The sequence below is a fragment of the Camelus ferus genome, chromosome 21 (genome assembly GCF_009834535.1).
Source record: "Camelus ferus isolate YT-003-E chromosome 21, BCGSAC_Cfer_1.0, whole genome shotgun sequence".
Lineage (NCBI taxonomy): Eukaryota > Metazoa > Chordata > Mammalia > Artiodactyla > Camelidae > Camelus > Camelus ferus.
In genome coordinates, this window is record NC_045716.1 from 2165387 (window position 1) to 2185972 (window position 20586).

General features: G+C 38.9%; 2 protein-coding genes and 1 non-coding gene across 15 annotated transcripts in view; 2 read left to right on the forward strand and 1 right to left on the reverse strand.

Moving 5' to 3' along the window:
• Positions 1-18610, forward strand: part of SHCBP1L (SHC binding and spindle associated 1 like) — a 52741-nt gene extending 34131 nt beyond the window's left edge. For 3 of the 12 annotated variants that reach the window (XM_032463571.1, XM_032463570.1, XM_032463569.1), the window contains 3 exons: positions 1117-1367; positions 2369-2491; positions 9100-9472. In XM_032463571.1, coding sequence (XP_032319462.1) covers positions 1117-1367; positions 2369-2491; positions 9100-9351 — 626 coding nt within the window. In that variant the 3' untranslated portion in view covers positions 9352-9472. Of the gene's footprint in view, positions 1-1116; positions 1368-2368; positions 2492-9099; positions 9473-11955 lie in introns of those variants that run through there. The other 9 variants (XR_004313823.1, XR_004313820.1, XR_004313821.1 and 6 more) reach the window with 9 other exon arrangements.
• LOC116658840 lies at positions 1532-1635 on the forward strand. Its single transcript, XR_004314132.1, has one exon. It is a non-coding gene; the product is annotated as a U6 spliceosomal RNA (small nuclear RNA).
• Positions 18472-20586, reverse strand: part of DHX9 (DExH-box helicase 9) — a 52431-nt gene continuing 50316 nt past the window's right edge. For both annotated transcript variants that reach the window (XM_032463566.1, XM_032463567.1), the window contains one exon: positions 18472-19045. In XM_032463566.1, coding sequence (XP_032319457.1) covers positions 18673-19045 — 373 coding nt within the window. In that variant the 3' untranslated portion in view covers positions 18472-18672. The remainder of the gene's footprint in view (positions 19046-20586) is intronic.

A 20586-nucleotide genomic window follows, 5' to 3' on the forward strand; every position in this document is an offset into this window, starting at 1 on the left:
ACATACTGGACAAATTGCATATTATAAACATGATTAATCAGATTATTAGACATTAGAAGAGTTTATGTTTCACAAAAATCCCTTATGTGCATTTTACAATTAAGATTTTCCACTTGTTCAGGAGTATGTACAAGTGACCTTGTGTTGACATACTGTACCAGAGCAAATCGATCAATGAGACTGCTTCTTCCCCGTGATAATGTAGCACTGCAAGCACAGAGTCTAAATAAGTGATCAAAAACAGAAAAAAACAAAAAAATCTGTTCATCATATTTTCTATTAGCCCCATTTATATTTCTACCCAAACTACTTTTTGTCTGCTCTGTCCCCATAGCAATTGGTATCACTTTCATAGGAAAACCCAGATGTAAGGCTCTATTCAAATATACTCAGCATTTTCTCATAAAGTTTAACTCACATGCTAGCTTATTAAAATAGAAGTAGAAAAGCAGAGTTTACTGTCTGGCCAAAAGAAAAGACAGGTGTTTTAAATTTTGCCTATCACTTTAAAAACAGAGCAAAATTTTCACTAGATTTTGATGACTGTGATCATTTGATGACTGAAATTCAGTATTTTGCTGAATTATATGGGTTATAAGGATCATATTTGTAATTTTTAAAAATTGTAGCCTTCTTGAAGATCAAACCAATTTTTGGACTGATGTTAAATTTAAATGATTGCTCGGACTACTTGTGGATGTGATTATGTTAATCTTATACCCTAATTCAAGAGTCTCTGCCAGTCTTTTTTAGTTATGGTAATTTATTATGGATTTGAAACCAGGTTATGGCAAGAGACTTTTTGTATCTTAGATATTTTGTAGATGACTGTTGACTGTATAATATGGGGAAATATGTAGTGGAATGAGTATGTTGAATAAATACCGTAGGTATATTTAGATTCATTATAAACCCAGATTCTTCCACCATGTCATCAAACTAAGGACAAAAGATTATGTTTTGGTTAAGTATCTACTTAGTTAATTGAGTAATTACAGTATTATTAAAAATATGTGAAAAGAAAAACTTAGTAATAACAAATATTATTGAGTGACTAGAGGGCTTTAAGCTTTGGGATTACTGATTGAATTATGTATTTTTCTCCCTGTGAATCAGGAATTGGGAAGAGAGAGGAAATTATGATTACTTCTGAACCTTCTCATGACAGTTTTGTGGTGTCCAAAGCTGATAATGTGAAACTAATGCATCTGTCTTTGATACAACAAGGGACGGTTGATGGTATTGTGGTAGTGGAGTCTGGTCACATGACTCTAGAAAACTGTATATTAAAATGTGAAGGAACAGGAGTGTGTGTTCTTACAGGGGCTGCTTTGACAATCACAGACAGTGAAATAACTGGTGCCCAGGTATTTTATTTAATAAAATTTATGGCTTTGTATGGATAGAGACAACTTTGAGTGACCTTAATATGTAAACAAAGGGTAACAATTATTTTATCTTTGAATTGAATTATATAATTAAACTTAAGCACTGATAAAAATAAACAAAATGAAGACAAGAACAAACATAAGTGCCGGCTTTGGCAGCACATATATTAAAATCGAAATGATACAAAGATTAGAATGGCCCTTGCACAAGGATGACATGCAAATTTGTGCAGCATCCCATATTTAAAAAAAAAAAAAGGACAAACAAGTATGTCATAGCACACTTAGGAAAAGTGAACTGCCTCAGTCCAAAGTAAGGAATTATTAGCCTTGAATTATGTGTGATTTTTTTAAAATCTAGGAATCCGTGGCTGTAAAACAAGTCATGAGTCAGTTATTTGACGGTTTACATAAAAAGGAATAACTGCTCATAAGTTATCAGACATTGCTAGAAGGTATTGTGATCAGTTCTGACAGTTTGAGTCTAAAGATAACAATCACCAAAGATCATTAAAGGGCTAGAAAATTGAATGAAAAAAAGATTAAAGGAAGCAGAAAAATAAGACATTTTTATAGAATGACTTTTTCTTAATTTCTACTAAAATGAAGGAAATAGACCTTAAGAGCATTATGATGGACTTAGAATATATATAAATAAATTTTTATAACTGTTAAAAATAATTGCTTAAAGAGATTTTTGACTCCCTTCTAGAGACTTCATCTGGGTGGGAGACCAATGTAATGGAACATATGACTTCAGCCTTCCTTCTGGGTCTAATGATTCTCTGACACAGATAATCTTTGTTTTCAACATTTTAAAACTTTATCTCCACAGTAAATTGTTGTTTGCACTATCACATATTTTCATGTAACTTAATGTGTTTAAATTGTTAATATAAAATTACAATTTTTAAATCTGAAGAAAATTTTGGAGAGGTATGTATCTTTTGTAGATTGTTTTATTTGCTTTTAATTTTCAGGGTGCTGGTGTTGAACTGTATCCTGGGAGCATGGCTATTTTGGAAAGGAATGAAATTCATCACTGTAATAACCTCAGAACCAGTGACATTTCAAAAAGCACCTTAGGTGGAGTTAATATGAAGGTATTCTCATATTTTTTAATTTTATTTTTTATTGAAGTATGGTTGATTTCCAATGTTAGTTTCAGGTGTACAGCAAAGCATTTGAGTTATACATACATATATGTATATACACACACACACATATATTTTCAGATTCTTTTCCATTATAGCTTATTACAAGAAATTGAATATAGTTCACTGTGCTATATAGTTGGTCTTTGTTTTATCTATTTTATATATAGTAGTGTGTATCTGTTAATCCCAAACTTCTAATTTATCCCTCGCCTCTTTCCCCTTTGGTTACCATAGTTTGTTTTCTATATCCATAAGTCTATTTCCAGTTTATAAATAAAATTTGTTATCTTTTTTTAGATTCCACATATAAGTGATATCATATGATATTTGTCTTTCTCTGGTGTATTTCATTTAGTATGATAATCTCTAGGTCCATCCATGTTGCTGCAAATGGCATTATTTCATTCCTTTTTATGGCTAAGTAATAATCATGTGTGTGTGTGTGTGTGTGTGTGTGTGTGTGTGTGTGTGTGTGTGTGTGTGTGTGTATCTATCACAAATTCTTTATCCATTCACCTGTCGATGGACATTTAGATTCTTGCCATGTCTTGGCTATTGTAAACAGTGCTGCTATGAACATTGGGGTGCATGTGTCTTTTTGAATTATATTTTTCTCTGGATATATGCTTAGCAGTGGGATTCCTGGATCATACAATAGTCTACTTTTAGTTTTTTAAGGAGCCTCCATAATGGCTGTACCAATTTACATTCACATCAACAGGGTAGGAGGGTTCCTTTTTATCCACACCTTCTCCAGCATTTATCTTTCTGTAGGCTTTTTAATGATGACCATTCTGACTGGTATGAGGTGATACTTCATGGTAGTTTTGATTTGTGTTTCTCTAATAATTAACAATATTGAGCATTTTTTCATGTTGGCCATCTGGATGTCTCCTTTGGAGAAATGTCTTTTAGGTATTCTGCCCATTTTTTCATTGAGATATTTATTTATTTATTTGCTTTTAAGCTGTATGAGCTATTTATATATTTTGGAAATTAGTTCCTTGGCGGTCACATCATTTGCAAAATTTTCTCCCATTCCGTAGGTTGTCTTTTTGTTTTGTTTATGATTTCCTCTGCTGTGCAAAAGCTTTTAAGTTTAACTAGGTCCCATTTGTTTATTTTTGCTTTTATTTCCATCACTCTAGGAGCTGATTTGAAAAAAAGACTGCTGCAATTTATGTTAAAGAGTGTTCTGCCTGTGTTTTCCTCTAGGAGTTTTATAGATTCCAGTCTTACATTTAGATTTTTAATCCATTTTGAGTTAATTTTTGTATGTGATATTAGGGAATGGTCTAATTTCATTCTTTTACAGGCAGCTGTCCGGCTTTCCCAGCATCACTTACTGAAGAGACTGTCTTTTCTCCATTGTGTATTCTTGCCTCTTGTGTCGTAGATTAATTGACCATAAGTGTGTGGATTTATTTCTGTATTTTCTATCCTGTTCCATTGATTTTTGTGTCTGTTTTTGTGCCAGTACCATAATGTTTTGACTACTGTAGTTTTGTAGTATAGTCTGAAGTCAGGGTGTGTGTGTTCCTCCAACTCTTTTCTTCCTTTTCAAGATTGACTATTCAGGGTCTTTTGTGTTTCCATACAAATGTAAAAATTTTTTGTTCCAGCTCTGTGAAAAATGTCATTGGTAATTTGATAGGGATTGCATTGAATCCATATATTGTCTCAGGTAGTATGGCCATTTTAACAATACTGATTCTTCCAATCCAAAAATGTGGTATATCTTTCCATCTGTTTGTGTCATCTTCAGTTTCTTTCCTGAGTGTCTTAACAGTTTTCTGAGTACAGGTCCTTTGCCTCCATAGGTAGATTTACACCTAGGTATTTTATTCTTTTTGATGCAGTGGTAAATGGGATTGTGTCCTTGATTTCTTTTTCTGATATTTTGTTGTTAGTGTATAAAAATGCAACTGATTTCTCTGTATTAATTCTGTATCCTGCAACTTTACCAGAGTTTTTGGTGAGCTCTAGTATTTTCTGATAGTGTCTTTAGGATTTTCTATATATAGTATCATGTCATCTGCCAACAGTGACAGTTTTACTTCTTTTTTTTCTGATTTGGATTCCTTTTATTTCTTTTTCTTCTTTGATTGCTGTGGCTAGGACTTCCAAAACTATGTTGAATAAAAGTGGTGAGAGTGGGCATCATTGTCTTGTTCCTGGTCTTAGAGGAAATGCTTTCAGCTTTTCTCCATTGAGTATTATATTGTGGTTTGTCATATATGGCCTTTATTATGTTGAGCTATGTTCCCTCTGTGCCCACTTTCTGTGAAGTTTTTATCATAAATGAATGTTGAATTTTATCAAAAGTTTTTTCTGCATCTATGGAGATGATCATATGTTTTTTATTCTTCAATTTGTTAATGTGGTGTATCGCATTGATTAATTTGTGGTTTTTGAAAAATCCTTGCATCCCTGGGATAAATTTCACTTGCTCATGGTGTATGACCCTTTTAATATATTGTGGGACTCAGTTTACTAGTATTTTGTTGAAGTTTTTGCATCTATATTCATAAATGATATTGGCCTGTAACTTTCTTTTTTGTAATATCTTTGCTTGGTTTGGGTATCAGGGTGATGGTGGCCTCATAGAGTGAGTTTGGAAGTGTTCCTTCCTCTGCAATTTTTTGGAATAGTTTCAGAAGGATAAGTATTAACTTTTCTCTAAATGTTTTGTAGAATTCCCCTGTGAAGCCATCTGGTCCTGGATTTTTGTTTGTTGGGAGTTTTTAAATTACTGATTCATATTTTCTATTTCTTCCTGGTTCAGACTTGGAATATTGTACCTTTTGAAGAATTTATCCATTTCTTCTAGATATTCCATTTTATTGGCCTATAGTTTCTCATGAGTCTCTTACGATCTTTTGTATTTTTGTGGTGTCAGTTGTATGTAACTTTTCCTTTTTTCATTTCTGATTTTATTAATTTGGACCCTCTCTCTTTTTTTCTTGATGAGTCTGGCCAAAGGCTTATCAATTTTGTTTATCTTTTTAAAGAACCAGCTCTTAGTTTCATTGATATTTTCTAGTTTTTTTTAAGTCTCTATTTCATTTATTTCTGCTCTAATCTTTATGATTTCTTTCCTTCTACTAACTTCAGGTTTTGTTCTTTCTCTAATTTCTCTAGGTGTAAGGTTAGGTTGTTTATCTGAGATTGTTCTTATTTCCTGAGGTAAGCTTGTATTGATATAACTTCCTTCATACGACTGCTTTTGCTGCATATCAGAGGTTTTGGATCATCATGTTTGTTTTCTTTTGTCTCTAAGTATGTTTTGATTTCCTCTTTGAGTTCTTCAGTGATCCATTGGTTGTTTAGTAGCACATTGTTTAGCCTCCACGTCTTTTCTTTGTGGCTTTTGCAGATTTTTTTCTTGTAGTTGATTTCTAATCTCATAGCACTGTGGTTGGAGAAGATGCCTGATATGATTTCAGTTTTGTTAAATTTACCAAGGCCTGCTTTGTGGCCTAGCATGTGATCTATCCTGGAGAATGTTCCGTGTGCGCTTGAGAAGAATGTGTATTCTGCTGCTTTCAGATGGAATGCTCTATAAACATCATTAAGTCCACCTGCTCTGATGTGTCATTTAAGGCCTGTATTTCCTTACTGATTTTCTGTCTGGATGATCTATCCATTGCTGTAAGTTGGGTGTTAAGGTCCCCAGTATTATTATATTACTGTCAATTTCTCTTTATGTCTGCTAACCGTTGCCATATATATTGAGGTGCTCCTGTATCAGGTGCATATGTTTACAACTGTTGTATCTTCTTGGATTGATCCCTTGATCATTAAGTAGTGTCCTTCTTTGTCTCTTGTAACAGTCTTTATTTTAAAGTCTATTTTGTCTGCTACAAGTACTGGGACTCCAGCTTTCTTTTGGTTTCCATTTGCATGGAATATTTTTTTCTATCCCCTCACTTTTAGCCTGTATGTGTCTCTAGCTCTGAAATGGGTCTCTTGTAGACAGCATAGGTACAGGTCTTGTTTTTGTATCCATTGAGCCAGTCTGTCTTTTGATTGGAGCATTTAATCCATTTACCTTTAAGGGTAATTATTGATATGTATGTTCTTATTCTAATTTTCTTAATTGTTTTGGATTTGTTTTTGTAGGTATTTTCCCCCTTTCTTTTTTTGTTCTCTTCTTTTGTGATTTGGTAACGATCTTTAGCACTATTGTTGGATTCCTCTTTCTTTTTTGTATGTATATTTGTTATAGATTTTGGTTCGCAGTTACCATGAGGTTTTGGTATAGATGTCTCTCTCTCTCTCTTCCTCCCTCTCTCTCTTCCTCTCTCTCTCTCTCTCCCTCTCTCTCCCTCTCTCTCTCTCTCTCTCTCTCTCTCTATATATATATATATATATATATGTGATAGTTTAAGTTTTTCAACCTTAGAGAAGTGGCCCTTTGTAGGTGATGTCCTGTGTGTCCCAGCAGTGCACTCCCCTCTTGTGACCCAAAGGTCAGGAGCCAGCTGGTCCCAGGGTAGAGTCCTTCTTGCTTCTGGTGTCTGTCTCCTGGTGGGTGAAGCTGGACTAGGGGCTTGTGCAGGTTTCCTCACAGGTGGGGCCAGTGTCTACTCACAGGTAGGTGGAGCTGGGCCCTCTGGTGGGCAGAGTTGTGTCCAAGGGCATGTCTAGAAGATCAGGAAGTCCTTAGGCAGCCTGTCTGCTGATGGGTAGGGCTGTGTTCCCACCCAGTTAGTTCTTTGGCCTGAGGCATTCCAATTCTTAAGCCTATAGGCTATTGAGAGGGGCCAGGTTTGGTGCTAATGACCCAAGCGAGATTTCTGCCTCCAGGCAAGTTCATGAGGCTGAATACTTCCTGAATGTCTGCCACCAGCTTTTATGTCCCCTGGGTAAGCCAAAGGTGCCCTCCACTCTCTAGGAGATCCTCCAAGACCAGTAGGCAGGTCAGCCCAGGTTTCTATGAAATCACTGCTTGGGTTGTTGGTCTTGGAGCAAATAAGATTCTGTGTGTGCTCTTTAAGAGTGAAGCCTCTGCTTCCTCTAGCCCTGAGGCGTTCCCGCAATTGCGCCCCACTAGCCTTCGAAGCCAAATGCTCTGGAGCATCCTCCTCCTGATGCAGGCCCCCAGGCTGGGGAGCCTGGTGTGGGGCTCCAAGCTCTCACTCCTGCGCCTGAGCCTCTGCAGTGTTACTATTCTCCAGCTTATGGGTCACCCACCGGGAGGTGTGGGACCCGGTTATATCCCAGGTGCACCCCTCCTACCGTCCCTCTGTGGTTCCCTCTTTGTGTCTCCAATTGAAGAAGATCTTTTTTGGTAGTTTGCAGCCTTTTTTACTGACAGTTGTTCAGCAGCCAGTGTGGTTTTGATGTGTTTGTGAGAGGGAGTGAGCTTGTGGACCTACTACTCTGCCATCTCGCCTGGAGAAGGACATGTCTTTGAGATGCTTCTCCCCCTTGGCTCTTTCGTTGCCCCCCTCTGCCCTCCTGGGGATGGATGACCATCTCGCATCTGCTCCAGCCACTGCCGTGTGATCTCATATTTTTTAACATAGAATTGTTGTAAGAAATATAAATAATCATTAGAAAGATACTATTAGTTTTAGTCTTAAATTTTAGTCTAAATGTTATTGTTGATTTGGAGAAATACAAATAATTAGAATGCAGTTTAAATGATGGTTAATAGGAAACAAGTTTAGTCTCATAATTTAATAGTTTCAACTTAAATTCTTTGAGCAAATAATTTTGAATATGAAAAAGTAGTTAAGTTCTCTTATAAATATGTTTTAGATTTTTCATTGAGCGGATTTGTAACACTTTCACAAAGTAAAGCAAATTAAGAGGATAATAAATATATTAAGAACTTTTTTGTCTTTTAAACTTTGTAAAATAATTCAAGCTAACCAATTAAAACTTTAATAGCAATAATTTATAAGTGAAATGCCTTTCTATTCATTTCTACTTCTATAAATTCTGCCTTTCTAAGTCCCTCTCTATACTTGTATAGTTAATGGACGTTTTCCCCTAGAACTCTAGTTTACATCTCATTATCTGAAATTATTTTCATCTTCATCATTTTTGTTACCTGAAATTATTTTCAGATTTCTCATGTTATATTAAAAGTCAGCTTCTTGGGATATTGCTGTATCCCCATCTAGGATCAGTTATTTTTATCAATAACTGATAAAAATAAATTGAAAACTTTATTTAATATTTCCTTGATACACATATTTGCAGTTAATATTACATTAATCCAGTGCGAAGAAAAATAACACTTGTTTAAAACTGAGATTCAGTTGTTTTAAAGAAACGTGTAGGGTAGTTCAACTGGTAGAGCACATGCTTATTAGCATGCAGGAGGTCCTGGGTTCAATCCCCAGTATCTCCTCTAAGAATAAAAAAATAAACTTAATTACCTCCCCCTAACCGAAAAAAAACAAAAAACAAAAACCAACAAAAACAAAGAAGAAAATGTGCAAACTCAGGAATAAGTTCTAGAGTTTATGACATGTTCATTAGTTCATACGTTGTTTTTATAGAAATTATTGAAAAACTAATTTCCTTAAATAATTTAACAGGTTCTTCCAACACCCAAGTTGAAGATGACTAATAATCATATTTACAGCAACAATGGCTATGGAGTAAGCATTCTTCAACCAACTGAACAGTTTTTTATTGTAGCAGAAGAAGCCCTCAACAAAGGGGCTGCTTCCGGAGATAAAAAAGATGATAATACGATCTCCAAAGTAATGCAAAATCTGAATCTGGAAATGAATAATAATAAAATAGAAGCAAACTTAAAGGGGGATATCAGAATAGTCACAAATTAAAGCATCTGGATTTATGTTAAAGCTTTATATTTCAGACATTTAATAAATAATTCTCATATCCCACATTAATGGTACTTTGAATTAAATTCAAAACTTATTTAATTAAAAAAAGTTAATATTTAATGCTCTTTCACGGAATGATTCATTTTAACATGTTTTCCTAAATAACAGTTTCGAGATACAATTCACACACCATAAAATTCATCCTTTTAAACTATATAATTCAGTGGTATTTAGTATATTTTTAGCATATGGTAGCACCATCATCACCAATTAAGTCCAAAAGCAAAAGTGGTTAAATATTGTTTTACATACTCTCAGTCCAATAAGAAGCATTAGGTGTTCTATGTACAGAATAGAAAAAAAAATTTATAGCCAGTTCCTGAGTCATTTCCATTTATCTATGCAGATGAGATAAGGACTAAGGTAAGCTAGCACTATGTTATACAGGATTAGGCTTAACTACAGGAAATAAGAAAATCCAAAATAAGAGAGGCAAACAACAGAGAAGTGTATTCCTCCCTCACATTCAAGAAGTCCGGAGGTGCTCAGTATAGAGCTAGTGGGTGTTCACGTGGGTTCTCAGCGCAGGACTGTGGGTGGGTGGGTGTTAAGTGGTAGAAACCCAAGTTTCTTCTATCTTGTTTTTACCGTTTGTATGGTTTCCTTTCACAATCACCACATGGTCCGAGACAGCAACTGTTGTTCAAGCCTTTACCTGTAAATTCCAGCCAAGCAGAAGGGATAGGGGCCTCTTTACAAAGTTGCACACATTATTTCAACTTTCATGCCTCCCTCCAGCTAGCACTGAACCACGTGGCTACAACCTAGCTGCAAATGAAGCCAGGAAATACGATCTTTAAAATGGACGGCCATGTGTCCTCTAAAATAGGGTGTTCATTTTCTAAGACACAACTGGTCTTTTTCACAAAGCAGAACTTACTTTGACTTTGGAATATAAAAGGAAATGAGCACTCAGGCTTTAGCTCTTAACCTTCCCTTCCTTAATTTGACTTTTACTTTGTTAACTCAGCAAAGGTGACCCTGTGTTGCTGTGGAGAATCTCTGGAGGCTGAGTGGATTAAAGTATAGTAGATGTTCTTCAGTGTTTTCATTGAATAGCTTTCAAAACCAAACCAAACCAAACCAAACCACAAGGTCTTGTTAGCCAGGTAACGTAAGACAGGGATTGTCTGTGGAGGCTTAACAAGAACAGTCTCTCCATAATGAGTTCCATGAGCTGTAAGAGGGGATTTTCCTTTCCAGTCCTCTTCCTCTACCTGTTTTTGGCTTTAGGAAGGGTAGGTGATGGACGAAGATAGGGTCTTTTGAGAGTGAGCAGAAAACCGTAGCCTTACATGAGCAGACTTCTCAGCTCTTGGGTCATCTGCCTCCTTTCTGCTGCTGCCATTGGTTTCCAACTAATTACTCTTTTCCCCAAGCTCACTTCAGAATACAGGGTTTTTTTCCCTATTCTCATATCCATTAATCATGCACAAAGCATTTGTAAGATCTTCTAAGAAATTAGAACATTCATAAAGTTTAAGTTTTCTCCCTCCTTCACCTTCCCACCCATACATTTTCCCTCATAACAAAGTACCACGAGTTTAGAGGCTTAAACACCATTGATCATCACACAGCTCTGCAGGTTGTAGTCTGACATAGGGCACACTGGGCTAAAATCAGTGTTGACAGGGCTTTATTTCTTTTGGATGCTCTAGGGGAGGATTTTGTGTCCTTGCTCATTTGGGTTGCTGGCAGAATTGAGTTCCTTGCAGTTGTAGGATTGAGAACTAGTTCCTTGATAGTTGTCAGCTGAGGGCTGTTCCCAGCCTTTAGTAACTAATGGCATTTGGGTTACGTCCTTCCTGCATCACCACAGCCAGCAACACGAGATTGAGTCTCTTTCCTGCTTTGGAATTTTCCTGCCTCTTCTTCAGTCTTTTCTTCCTACCCACTCTCGTGCCCCCTCCTTCCACTTTTAGCATACTGATCTCCACGTCACCCAAATTTGGGTGACAGTTGTGTTTCCTCAGGGGCACCCGATCCACAGTGGGCAGTGAACGAGTTAAGGACTCACATGATCAGATTGAGCCCACTTGGATAATCCGGGATAATTTCCCCATCTCAAGGTCCTTAACTTCAGTTACATCTGCAAAGTCCCTCTTGCCATGTAAGATGTGTTCACAGGCCCTGGGAACTTAGGACGTGCACATTTTGAGGGGACATTATTCTGCTTGCCACCTGTCTAAACCAATTTTCTAGGTTAGGGGAAGGCAAATCCTAATTCTCCTCCTCAAGTGGGATTTAAGAAGTTTCTTCCATCAAGATGAACTATCCAATGTATAGCTTGTATGCATTTAAAAGAGATTCTAATTTAGAACCTAAAGAAGAGAGGTTCCCTATTTCGGCTGTCCTTCCTGTTTGTGCACAGACCTGGCTTCCTGCTTTATTGTACATTTTGGAGTACAGACAGTGGGGTCTCAGTAACCATTATGCCCCACCCTGTACTGTGCATTGCGAGTAGTAACTGTTAAGTTTTAAAAGAATGCTACCAGTGGGTCAATGCTTATGCAAAAGACTGAAATGAGATTTACATTCCAGAACTTTGAACAACATTTCATCACGGTTGCTGGGGATGGAAATGTTAGGATTCTCGAGGTGAAGACTGGATAAATCAAGATGAGAAGAATGATCTTGGTGTGGAACCAAAAGGGATGAAGGAGAACCCCTTTTTGGTTTTACATAAGGTACTTGCAGGAGGAGTGGAGACTTCCTCTGCTCCACTGCAGGGCCAGGAGCAGCTGTGGCAAAGCCCCAACTGAAGAACAGAATGGGGACCGCAGTGCTAGAGCCTCTTGTCGGTCTGGAAGGTGGACGCAACGGAAGCGGCAGGTGGCTACAAGCCAAAGGGCTGGGAGGCGCTCCCCAGCAGCACGGGCACAGACAAGTTGCTAATACCATAGGAGCCAGTCACCGTTCTTCGTGAGACGCTCAAGATGCACGTTGTCTTATATATTTAACAGTTATCACCAGAAAGCAATACATTTGAGGACAAGAGTCTTAATTTTTCCAAAGTATTAAAGCAAAAAATGAGAAAATCCTATATTTTCAGTGACTGAACCAAATCAGGTGTTCTTAGGCCGAGGTACATAGACAGGTTCCAAGAGTGCGAACTACCTGAAATCTTAAGTAAGATCTTTGTGTGCACGCCTCTTGCTGGAGAGTCCACAACTGTCACCATATTCTCAAAGGAGCCTCTTAGCCCCCAAAAGCTCAACACAACTGAACTAGATAGTGTTTAAGTTTCTTTTTTACACAGTCCTCATTATTATTCAATCGAGGCCTAAAACAGCTGTCTTTTAACAAAATGTGTTGCTCTTTCTACAGAACACTGATTTGTTCTGTAGAAAACTCAGGCAACTTTATATCATTAATATTTTAATACTAAACATACCATTTTTTTGTAGTTTGATATTTTTCAGATTTTGCAGTTGCATAAGATAAACATTTGTTTTATTTCCTGATAAAATTCTGAAGCCACTGGCAGGTGGTATTAGAATACTAGGTTAACAGGGAAATGCTCAGGACAACTATTCCTGCCAAAACACTTAGGTTTTATTTAGATCAGCAGGTTAACCTAACCCTATTTTGCTTCCTGTTATTTTGAAAAGAGCTAAAAATTTCAGTTATTTAAATGAGTAATTACTAAAGTATTAAAAATAACCACCAAGTACATATTTCACAGGTTAACATGAAAATATTATATAGGTTTACCAGTTGAGAAACATTAAATATGAGATTTGTAGCCAATTCCTTTATTTCCTTTATCTTAAATTTACTTCTAGATTTGAAAGAAATACACAGTTTCAAAGTTTGGAAGTTCCTGAAAGATCTCCCATTAAGGTTAATCCTAGAGCCACCAACTCGCCCCAGTTTGCCGACTACTGTCTCAGTTTTAGCACTTCTCATGTCTCAGGAAACCACAATCTGGGTGAAGATGGGACAGTTTCTAGTTAGTTCCTAGGAAGTAGATGCTTTTCTTAAAAGCTAAATTACCACTCAGTCTGGTAAATTCAGGGGACCTCCATCAGTAACTCTGACAGACTCAGTAGTACAGGCAGACCTCCTATTGCACTTTGCTTTAACGTGTTTCACAGATTTGTTTTATTCAATTTGAAGGTTTGGGGCAAACCTGCATCAAGCAAGTCTGTCGGCACCATTTTTTCAACAACATTTGCTAATAACTTCATGTCTCTGTGTCACATTTTGGTAATCCTTGAAATATTTCAAATTTTCATTATCAGTATATTTGTTATGGTGATCTGTGACCAGTGATCTCTGATGTTCGTATTATAATCGTTCTGGAGCACTGCATATTGTGCCCATAACAGACAGCGGACTCATGTGTGTGTCCTGGCTGCTCCAGTCCCCTGTCTCTCTAGTTAGCCAAGTTGTGAATGCAAAGTTAAAGTTCTGAAGGCAATCAGAAGTGCTATTTCAGTAAACACATGAATAAGAAAGGAGAACCGCCTTATTGCTGATGTGGAGAAAGTTTTAGTGGTCTTGATAGATCAAACCAGCCACATTTTGTCAAACTAAAACTTAATCCAGAGTAAAGCCCTAACTCTCTTCAACTCAATGAAGGTTGAGAGAAGTGAGGAAGCTGAAGAAAAGTTTGAAGCTAGCAGAGGTTGGCTCCTGAGGTTTGGGGAAAGTAGCTGTCTCCATAACATCAAAGCGCACGGAGAAGCACCGACTGCTGACACGGAGGCTGCAGCAAGGTACCCAGACAGTTACTGAGGGTGGCTCCACTGAACAAGGGTTTCAAGATAGACAGAACAGCCTTACAATGGAAGATGCCACCTAAGACTTTCACAGCTACAGAGCAGGAGTCAATGCCTGGCTTCAAAGGATTGGCTGACTGTCTTATGAGGGGTTAATGCAGCTGCTGACTTGAAGCTGAAGGCAGTGCTCATCTACCATTCCAAAAGCCCTGGGGCCCTTAAGAATTACACGAAATCTACTCTGCCTGTGCTCACAAAGCCTGGATGACAGCACATCTGTTGACAACATGGTTTACTGAATGTTCTGAGTGCACTGTTGAGACCTACTGCTCAGAAGAAGATTCCTTTCAAAATATTACTGCTCACTGATAATGCACCTGGGCACCCAAGAGCTCTGATGGAGATGCGGAGAAAGATGAAATGTTTTCATGCCTGCTAACACAATATCCATTCTCCAGGCTATGGGTCAAGGAGTAATTTCAACTTTGAAGTCTTCTTATAGGTAGCTGTTCCTATGAAGGGTCTGGGCAAAGTACACTGATACCCTTCTGGAAAGGATTCACCGTTCTAGATGTCATTAAGAACGTTCGTGATTCATGGGAAGAGGTCAAAACAGCAACATTAACAGGAGTTTGGAAGAAATTGATTCCAACCCTCATGGATAACTTTGAGGGGTTCAAGACTTCAGTGACAAAGTGGCTGCAGATTTGGTGGAAATAGCAAGGGAATTGGAACTCGAAGTGGAGTCTGAAGGTGTGACTGAATTGCTGCAGTTTCACGATAAAGCTTGAATGGATTAGGAGTTGCTGTTTATGAACAAGCAAGGGAAGTGTCGTCTTGAGATGGACTCTACTCTTGGTTGTTGAAGATGCTGCAAAGATTGTTGAAGTGACAAAGTGTTGAGAATATAGCAAACTTAGTTGATAAAGCAGAGTTTTTAATTAATTAATTAGTGAAGATTGAGAGGGATTGGCTCCATTTGAAAGAAGTCCTATGTGGGTAAAATGCTATCAAATAGCACTGCACACTGCAGAGAAATCGTCTGTGAAACGAAGAGTCAACCAATGCACCAGACTTCACTGTTGTCTTGTTTTAAGAAATTGCCACTGTCACCCCAGCCTTCAAGCCCCACCCTGATCAGTCAGCCGCCATCAGCGTCGAGGCGAGACTCTCCACCAGCAAAAAGATAGACTCGCTGATGGCTCCGAGGTTAGCATTTTTTAGCAGTACAGTACTTTTAAACTAAGGTATGTAATTTTTTTTTAGTAACTTTCATATGCACTGGGAAACCAAAACATTTATGTGACTCACTTTATTCTGCTATTTGCTCTATTGTGGTGATCTGGAACCAAACCTGTAATCTCTCTGAGGTGTCTTGTACATTTCCCCATGATTGAGAAACCTTAAAAAAAATCACATGTAATAGGACAGTCTACAAATGTCAAAAGTGCACAAATACTCTTTTAATAACTTTCCTGTCTTTGGGCCAATTCAAATCTAAATCTTTCAGGTAGTAAACCCAGTGGGATGCAGGAACCTTTTTCTAGTCAAAAGCCAAATTCATAAATCGGTCCCAGTCCAATCAAAAATTGCATTTCTGGTTCTTTACTCTCCTCCCACCCCTATTCCCTTCTAGATCCGGAGGGAGGGAGATTAGCGTTCTAGTATGTGCTTGGCACGGTCGCTGATCCTCTTTCTAGAAGTCGTCTATGCTGACCCCAAGCTGACACAGCCGTTCAGTCTCCTGATTTATTCCCTTGGCACAGGTGATGTGCAGCTTTATGTGCAGCTTCACAGTGTGGGAGAGCCCATCACACTGCAGCAGGCAGCTCGGCAGCGTGGCTTCCTGCAACTGGCACATTAGATTATCCCCTCAGTTACTAACCTTTGAGCATTTCTGAGCCCAAAGGAAATGTACCATTCTCTTCCACACCTCTCTCTGCCCTAAAGCAAGCTGTTGGGCTGTCACCACAACCTTCCTGTTTACTAGTGCAAAGTGAAGACGCCAGTTATGTAAGCTGCCAGTCACAGAACATGTGCAAAACCAGGTCCATTCACCCCTGCCTGAATTTCTAGAAAGGCAGACCACCCCTCACTGTGCTTTCAAACCCCGATGTGTAATGAGAATGGTGGTGAGCAGCAACTTGACATTTCCCCACATGTTCCTTCTTCCCAAATTCTCTCCCCCTACTGTGTCCAGCCCCTTTTATTTCATCTCCCGACTGGGAGGGGGGTGTAATCAGCTCTCTTGTTTTGGAAGAACTTTCCAATCATCTCACACCTGCTGCAACATCACAAACCAAATATTCTTTGTTCTAGGCAGACTGTGGTTGAGAATGAGAGGAAACCCATCGCACAGATGACTTCTAGGTGTCATAATGGAATCTTTGACAATTAGAAGTGACTTTAAGTTGACCTGCACTTACGACAGTAACTGGTACTTGATTTCCTCCCCCATATAAACAACTAGAAAACCAAATTCTATTTAAAAAACAATATATACGCAAACTGTATGTTTATGTGTGTATACATTTACATGAGTCAACTGCTTTCAGACACTGAACAGGCAATGTAGAGCTGTGACCCCCAAGGAAGGGAAGAAGCTGGGTGAGCTTATGATCACCCTTTCGGTGTGGAGGCGCTAGATCTTGACAGGAGAGGCTGCACAGCAGTGTCACTGAGCTGGAGACAGGCACTGGGGTCTGAGGACGGTAGCTGGGATTTGTGGGGCAGGACACAGAGGGAGCTCTAGAGGATAGTTCTAGAAATCACCATAGCCAATTCCCTTATGTTTTCAGCTGAATTCTAAAAGATTGTAACTATGACTACCTGAGTGGTTCTTTCAAACTTCAGAGAATGTAAATTTGACATCTTGGCCATCTTTGACTTCTCATTTCTAGTTGAAGAAGTTGGAGGAATATGTAAGCGTCAAGTGAGGCATCACTGAATCTATACCTTTTATGTAAGTGTTCACATGTGCAAAGGACAGAAGCCAGCCACTGACGAGGCGGGATGCTCCGTATGGCTGCTGAGTGGAACTTAGTGCAGAGTTTAGCCTTCACCCTGAAGACAACAGGAAGCACGGTGTGAGCCGGGAGGGGCGTGGTGCTGACCTGAGGTCGCTGCATCACTGCACGTGCAAGTTAATGGACAGCCCGAGGAGGGCAGAGGCAGCTGGCTTATAAGTTACAACTGGAAGGTGTTTCCCAAGCAGAATTGACTAGGTATGGCGATATTTATGTAGCTACAACTCCTGCGACTAAAACATTTTGCTGAATAGGAGACAGTATAGGACACAGGGTGAGTTAGGGAGTTTTTTGTTTCAGTTTGGAAAGTACTTATTTCTGGACAGAAATACATGTCTAGTTAGCAGTTTATGTAGGTCTGATGCTCGGAAAATCTCAGCTGGAGATACAGATTCCAGAGTCTGTAAATAAACTGGACTAGTGAGCTTATCATTAGTAACTGTTGAAGGTGATCTAAAGAACATACGTAGAACAAGAGGATTTTGAAAAGGACACAAAGACAAAATCCAGCTTGCCGAAGACCACTCATGTGTCAGAGGGCAGCGTTAAGATCTGAGCTCCGCTGTCTAATCCACAGCCTCGGTAATCTCCACTGTGCTGTGCTGTTTCTGAAATGGGAACTATGTGAAAACTCACTGCAAACTGTGAAGTGTTATAAGCATATAAACTTCTCCACTAAAATAAACTAGCTTAGAAATGTCCTTTGAAATACACGTTAATGTGGACAGAGCTGTCAGATACCTACCTGAACTTCACGCATCGGTGCGGCTCCACTTACTTTAGTTCTTTGGCTAAATATAATCAATCTTCACTCAAGAGTTATGTGGATTCCTTCTTAATTCTAATTAAACTTTTATATTAACTTTAATTTTTATACAATTCTTAATTCTAAAATTTTTATTAATTTTTATAAAATTTTATATTAATTTTAATTTTTAAACTAACTAGAAAAGAGAATGCTGACCTTGGTCTCAGATTTTTCAAAGACAACGCTTGGGAAAAAGTAAGTATGTCCAGCCCTCGGTCAGAAGTTTTACTCAGGTACAGAGGTCCACGCTGTTTACTCTAACCACACGCAACGACATCAGTTGGTGTATCTGTGAAACAGTACAGTGTTTCCTCTGATGTTTAAACAGACGTAACTGGGGTTGTAAAATTATTCTAATGTGCATGATCAACAATTAACTTCGTAGCCGGTATTCAATGTAATACTTTATTTTCTATTGTATTTAAACTAAAGCCATGAAAATATCAAGTTAATTTTAAGGGCAAATCTTTACTCCTTAAAGAAAAAATACAAACTGTGGTATTTTTATAATAGATCATTCTATTTTACATAATATAAACAAAACCACCAATACATCTATGTGCTTTGTTTCCTTAAACTACAATGAACCACAGAATGGGTGGGAAATGGGTTTATTTGTCGGCAGCAAGTAAACCTGGGAAAACAAGTAGCATGCTTTCTCCCCCCGCGGTCTGTGCACAGGCGCTGCCATACCCAAGCTTTAGTAGCCACATCCTCCTCCTCTCCCTTGTCCCAAGTAGCCACCCCCACAGCCCCCTCTGCCCCCGCCTCGCTGGAAGCCCCCGGGCCCTCTGTAGCCTCCTCCGGTGGGCCCTCTGTAGTCTCCTCCTGATGCACCTCTGTAGCCACCTCGGGAGCCCCCTCGGTAGCCACCCCCCCCACCGTAGCCTCCCCGGTAGGAGCTGGAGCCGCCACCGTAGCCGCCGCCACCGTAGCCGCCGCCACCGTAGCCCCCCCCACCTCTGTAGCCCCCGCCGCCGTAGCCCCCGCCGCCATAGCTGGGGCCTCCCCTCCTATATCCACTCCCGTTGTCGTAGCGAGCCATCTTGGGGGGACGCGGACCATCTCCATACCTGGGAACAGCACAAAACCACCACTTCAGCACAATATCCTTAATACTCCTCAGCTAGTCACACAATACAAACATTCAGTCATATTTGAAAATTTAACGCATAAAGGGAATGAAGCCAAATGCACAAATACAAACTAAAACAAAATAAATTTGCTAAATCCAAAAAAGACAGAAGAAGAGACGTAAGTATAACCATGTGCTTCTAAAGTTTCTTTCTGGTTTGTTCTCAAAGATCTTAAATTTCGGCCATATGTCCTTATGGCTTGAAGTCAGTTCTCTCTCACTCACCTCAACTACACGGCACTCTCAGAAAGCAACGTGTGTTAGACAGAGGCTCCCAGAGCTGACAACAGATTACTTGCCCTTTACCACAAAACGTTTTCCTGCATTAACTCTGAAGCATGTTTCTGAAAACTGCCTTAGGGTCAATCTGTTTACACCTAAATCTGTTCCATAAGGCAAACAAAGAAAATGAGTAATGAATTGCAGGAAATCAAGATGTCTCACCAAAATTACAACCCACCAGACCCCAAAGTGCCTAGTCTTCCGTGCAGCTTTTCTTAGAGGCCAGCACTACCAGTGCAGCTGCTGCCCGAGTCAGAAACACGGCAGGACCTGCCCCCTTCCCTCACTGCACTGCTCTCCCCATTTTAATCCATCACAAACTCCTACCGAATCTGTCTAGTCTGTCTACTTCTCATTTCAATTCTCCCTAGTGCAATTAAGGCCACCGTTAGACTCACACATCCTAACCTCTTTTCTGTATTTATCCCATCCTTTCTCGTTTCTGGCCTTTTGTCCCTCACACAGCAGATTGTATGTGAAGCCTCCCTGATTACCACCCGTCCTAACAAAAGTCTCTCCTGAACACCTGAGCACCGCATCTGCTCCTGCCTAGGCCACTTATCTTCCATCTTTATGTCTGAAGTTTCTCCTTCTCAACAGTTCTTCTACACACCTGACCTGCTGAGAGGACCACAATAATAAATGGGAGGCATGCTGTCTGAGTTTGAACCCAGGTCTATCATTCGCTAGCTGTATGACCTTGGGTCTCAACTTTTCTGCCTACTTTTCTTACTTATACTAAAGAGGATAATGCTCTGACTACATTTCAGGCACATTAAATATTAAAATGAGTTAACATGAGAAAAGCACTCAGCAGTGTGGCATACCCTAAGTACTATGTGTTTGATTCATTTTAAAGAGTAGTTAATTTAACTCAGTTATGGCCAAAATGGGAAGTCAGAATCCATAAGCCACATGGTTCTATACATTAAGACTGTAACAGTTTATAATCAAATGCAGTAAGTGATCCTTGATGGAGAGATTAAAAAATAGTTTTGAATGACTAGAAAAAAATTTAATGTTTGCATATTAATTTTACTGTGACAAAACATGTTTGGGGTGTGATCTGGTATTACAGCTATGTTCTTAAAAGATACATGAAGCATACTGATGTAGAATGTCATGATGTCTGCATCTTAATCACAGATGATCAGGCAAAAGAAGTACGTGTGGGTGTAATACATGTATGACAGCAAG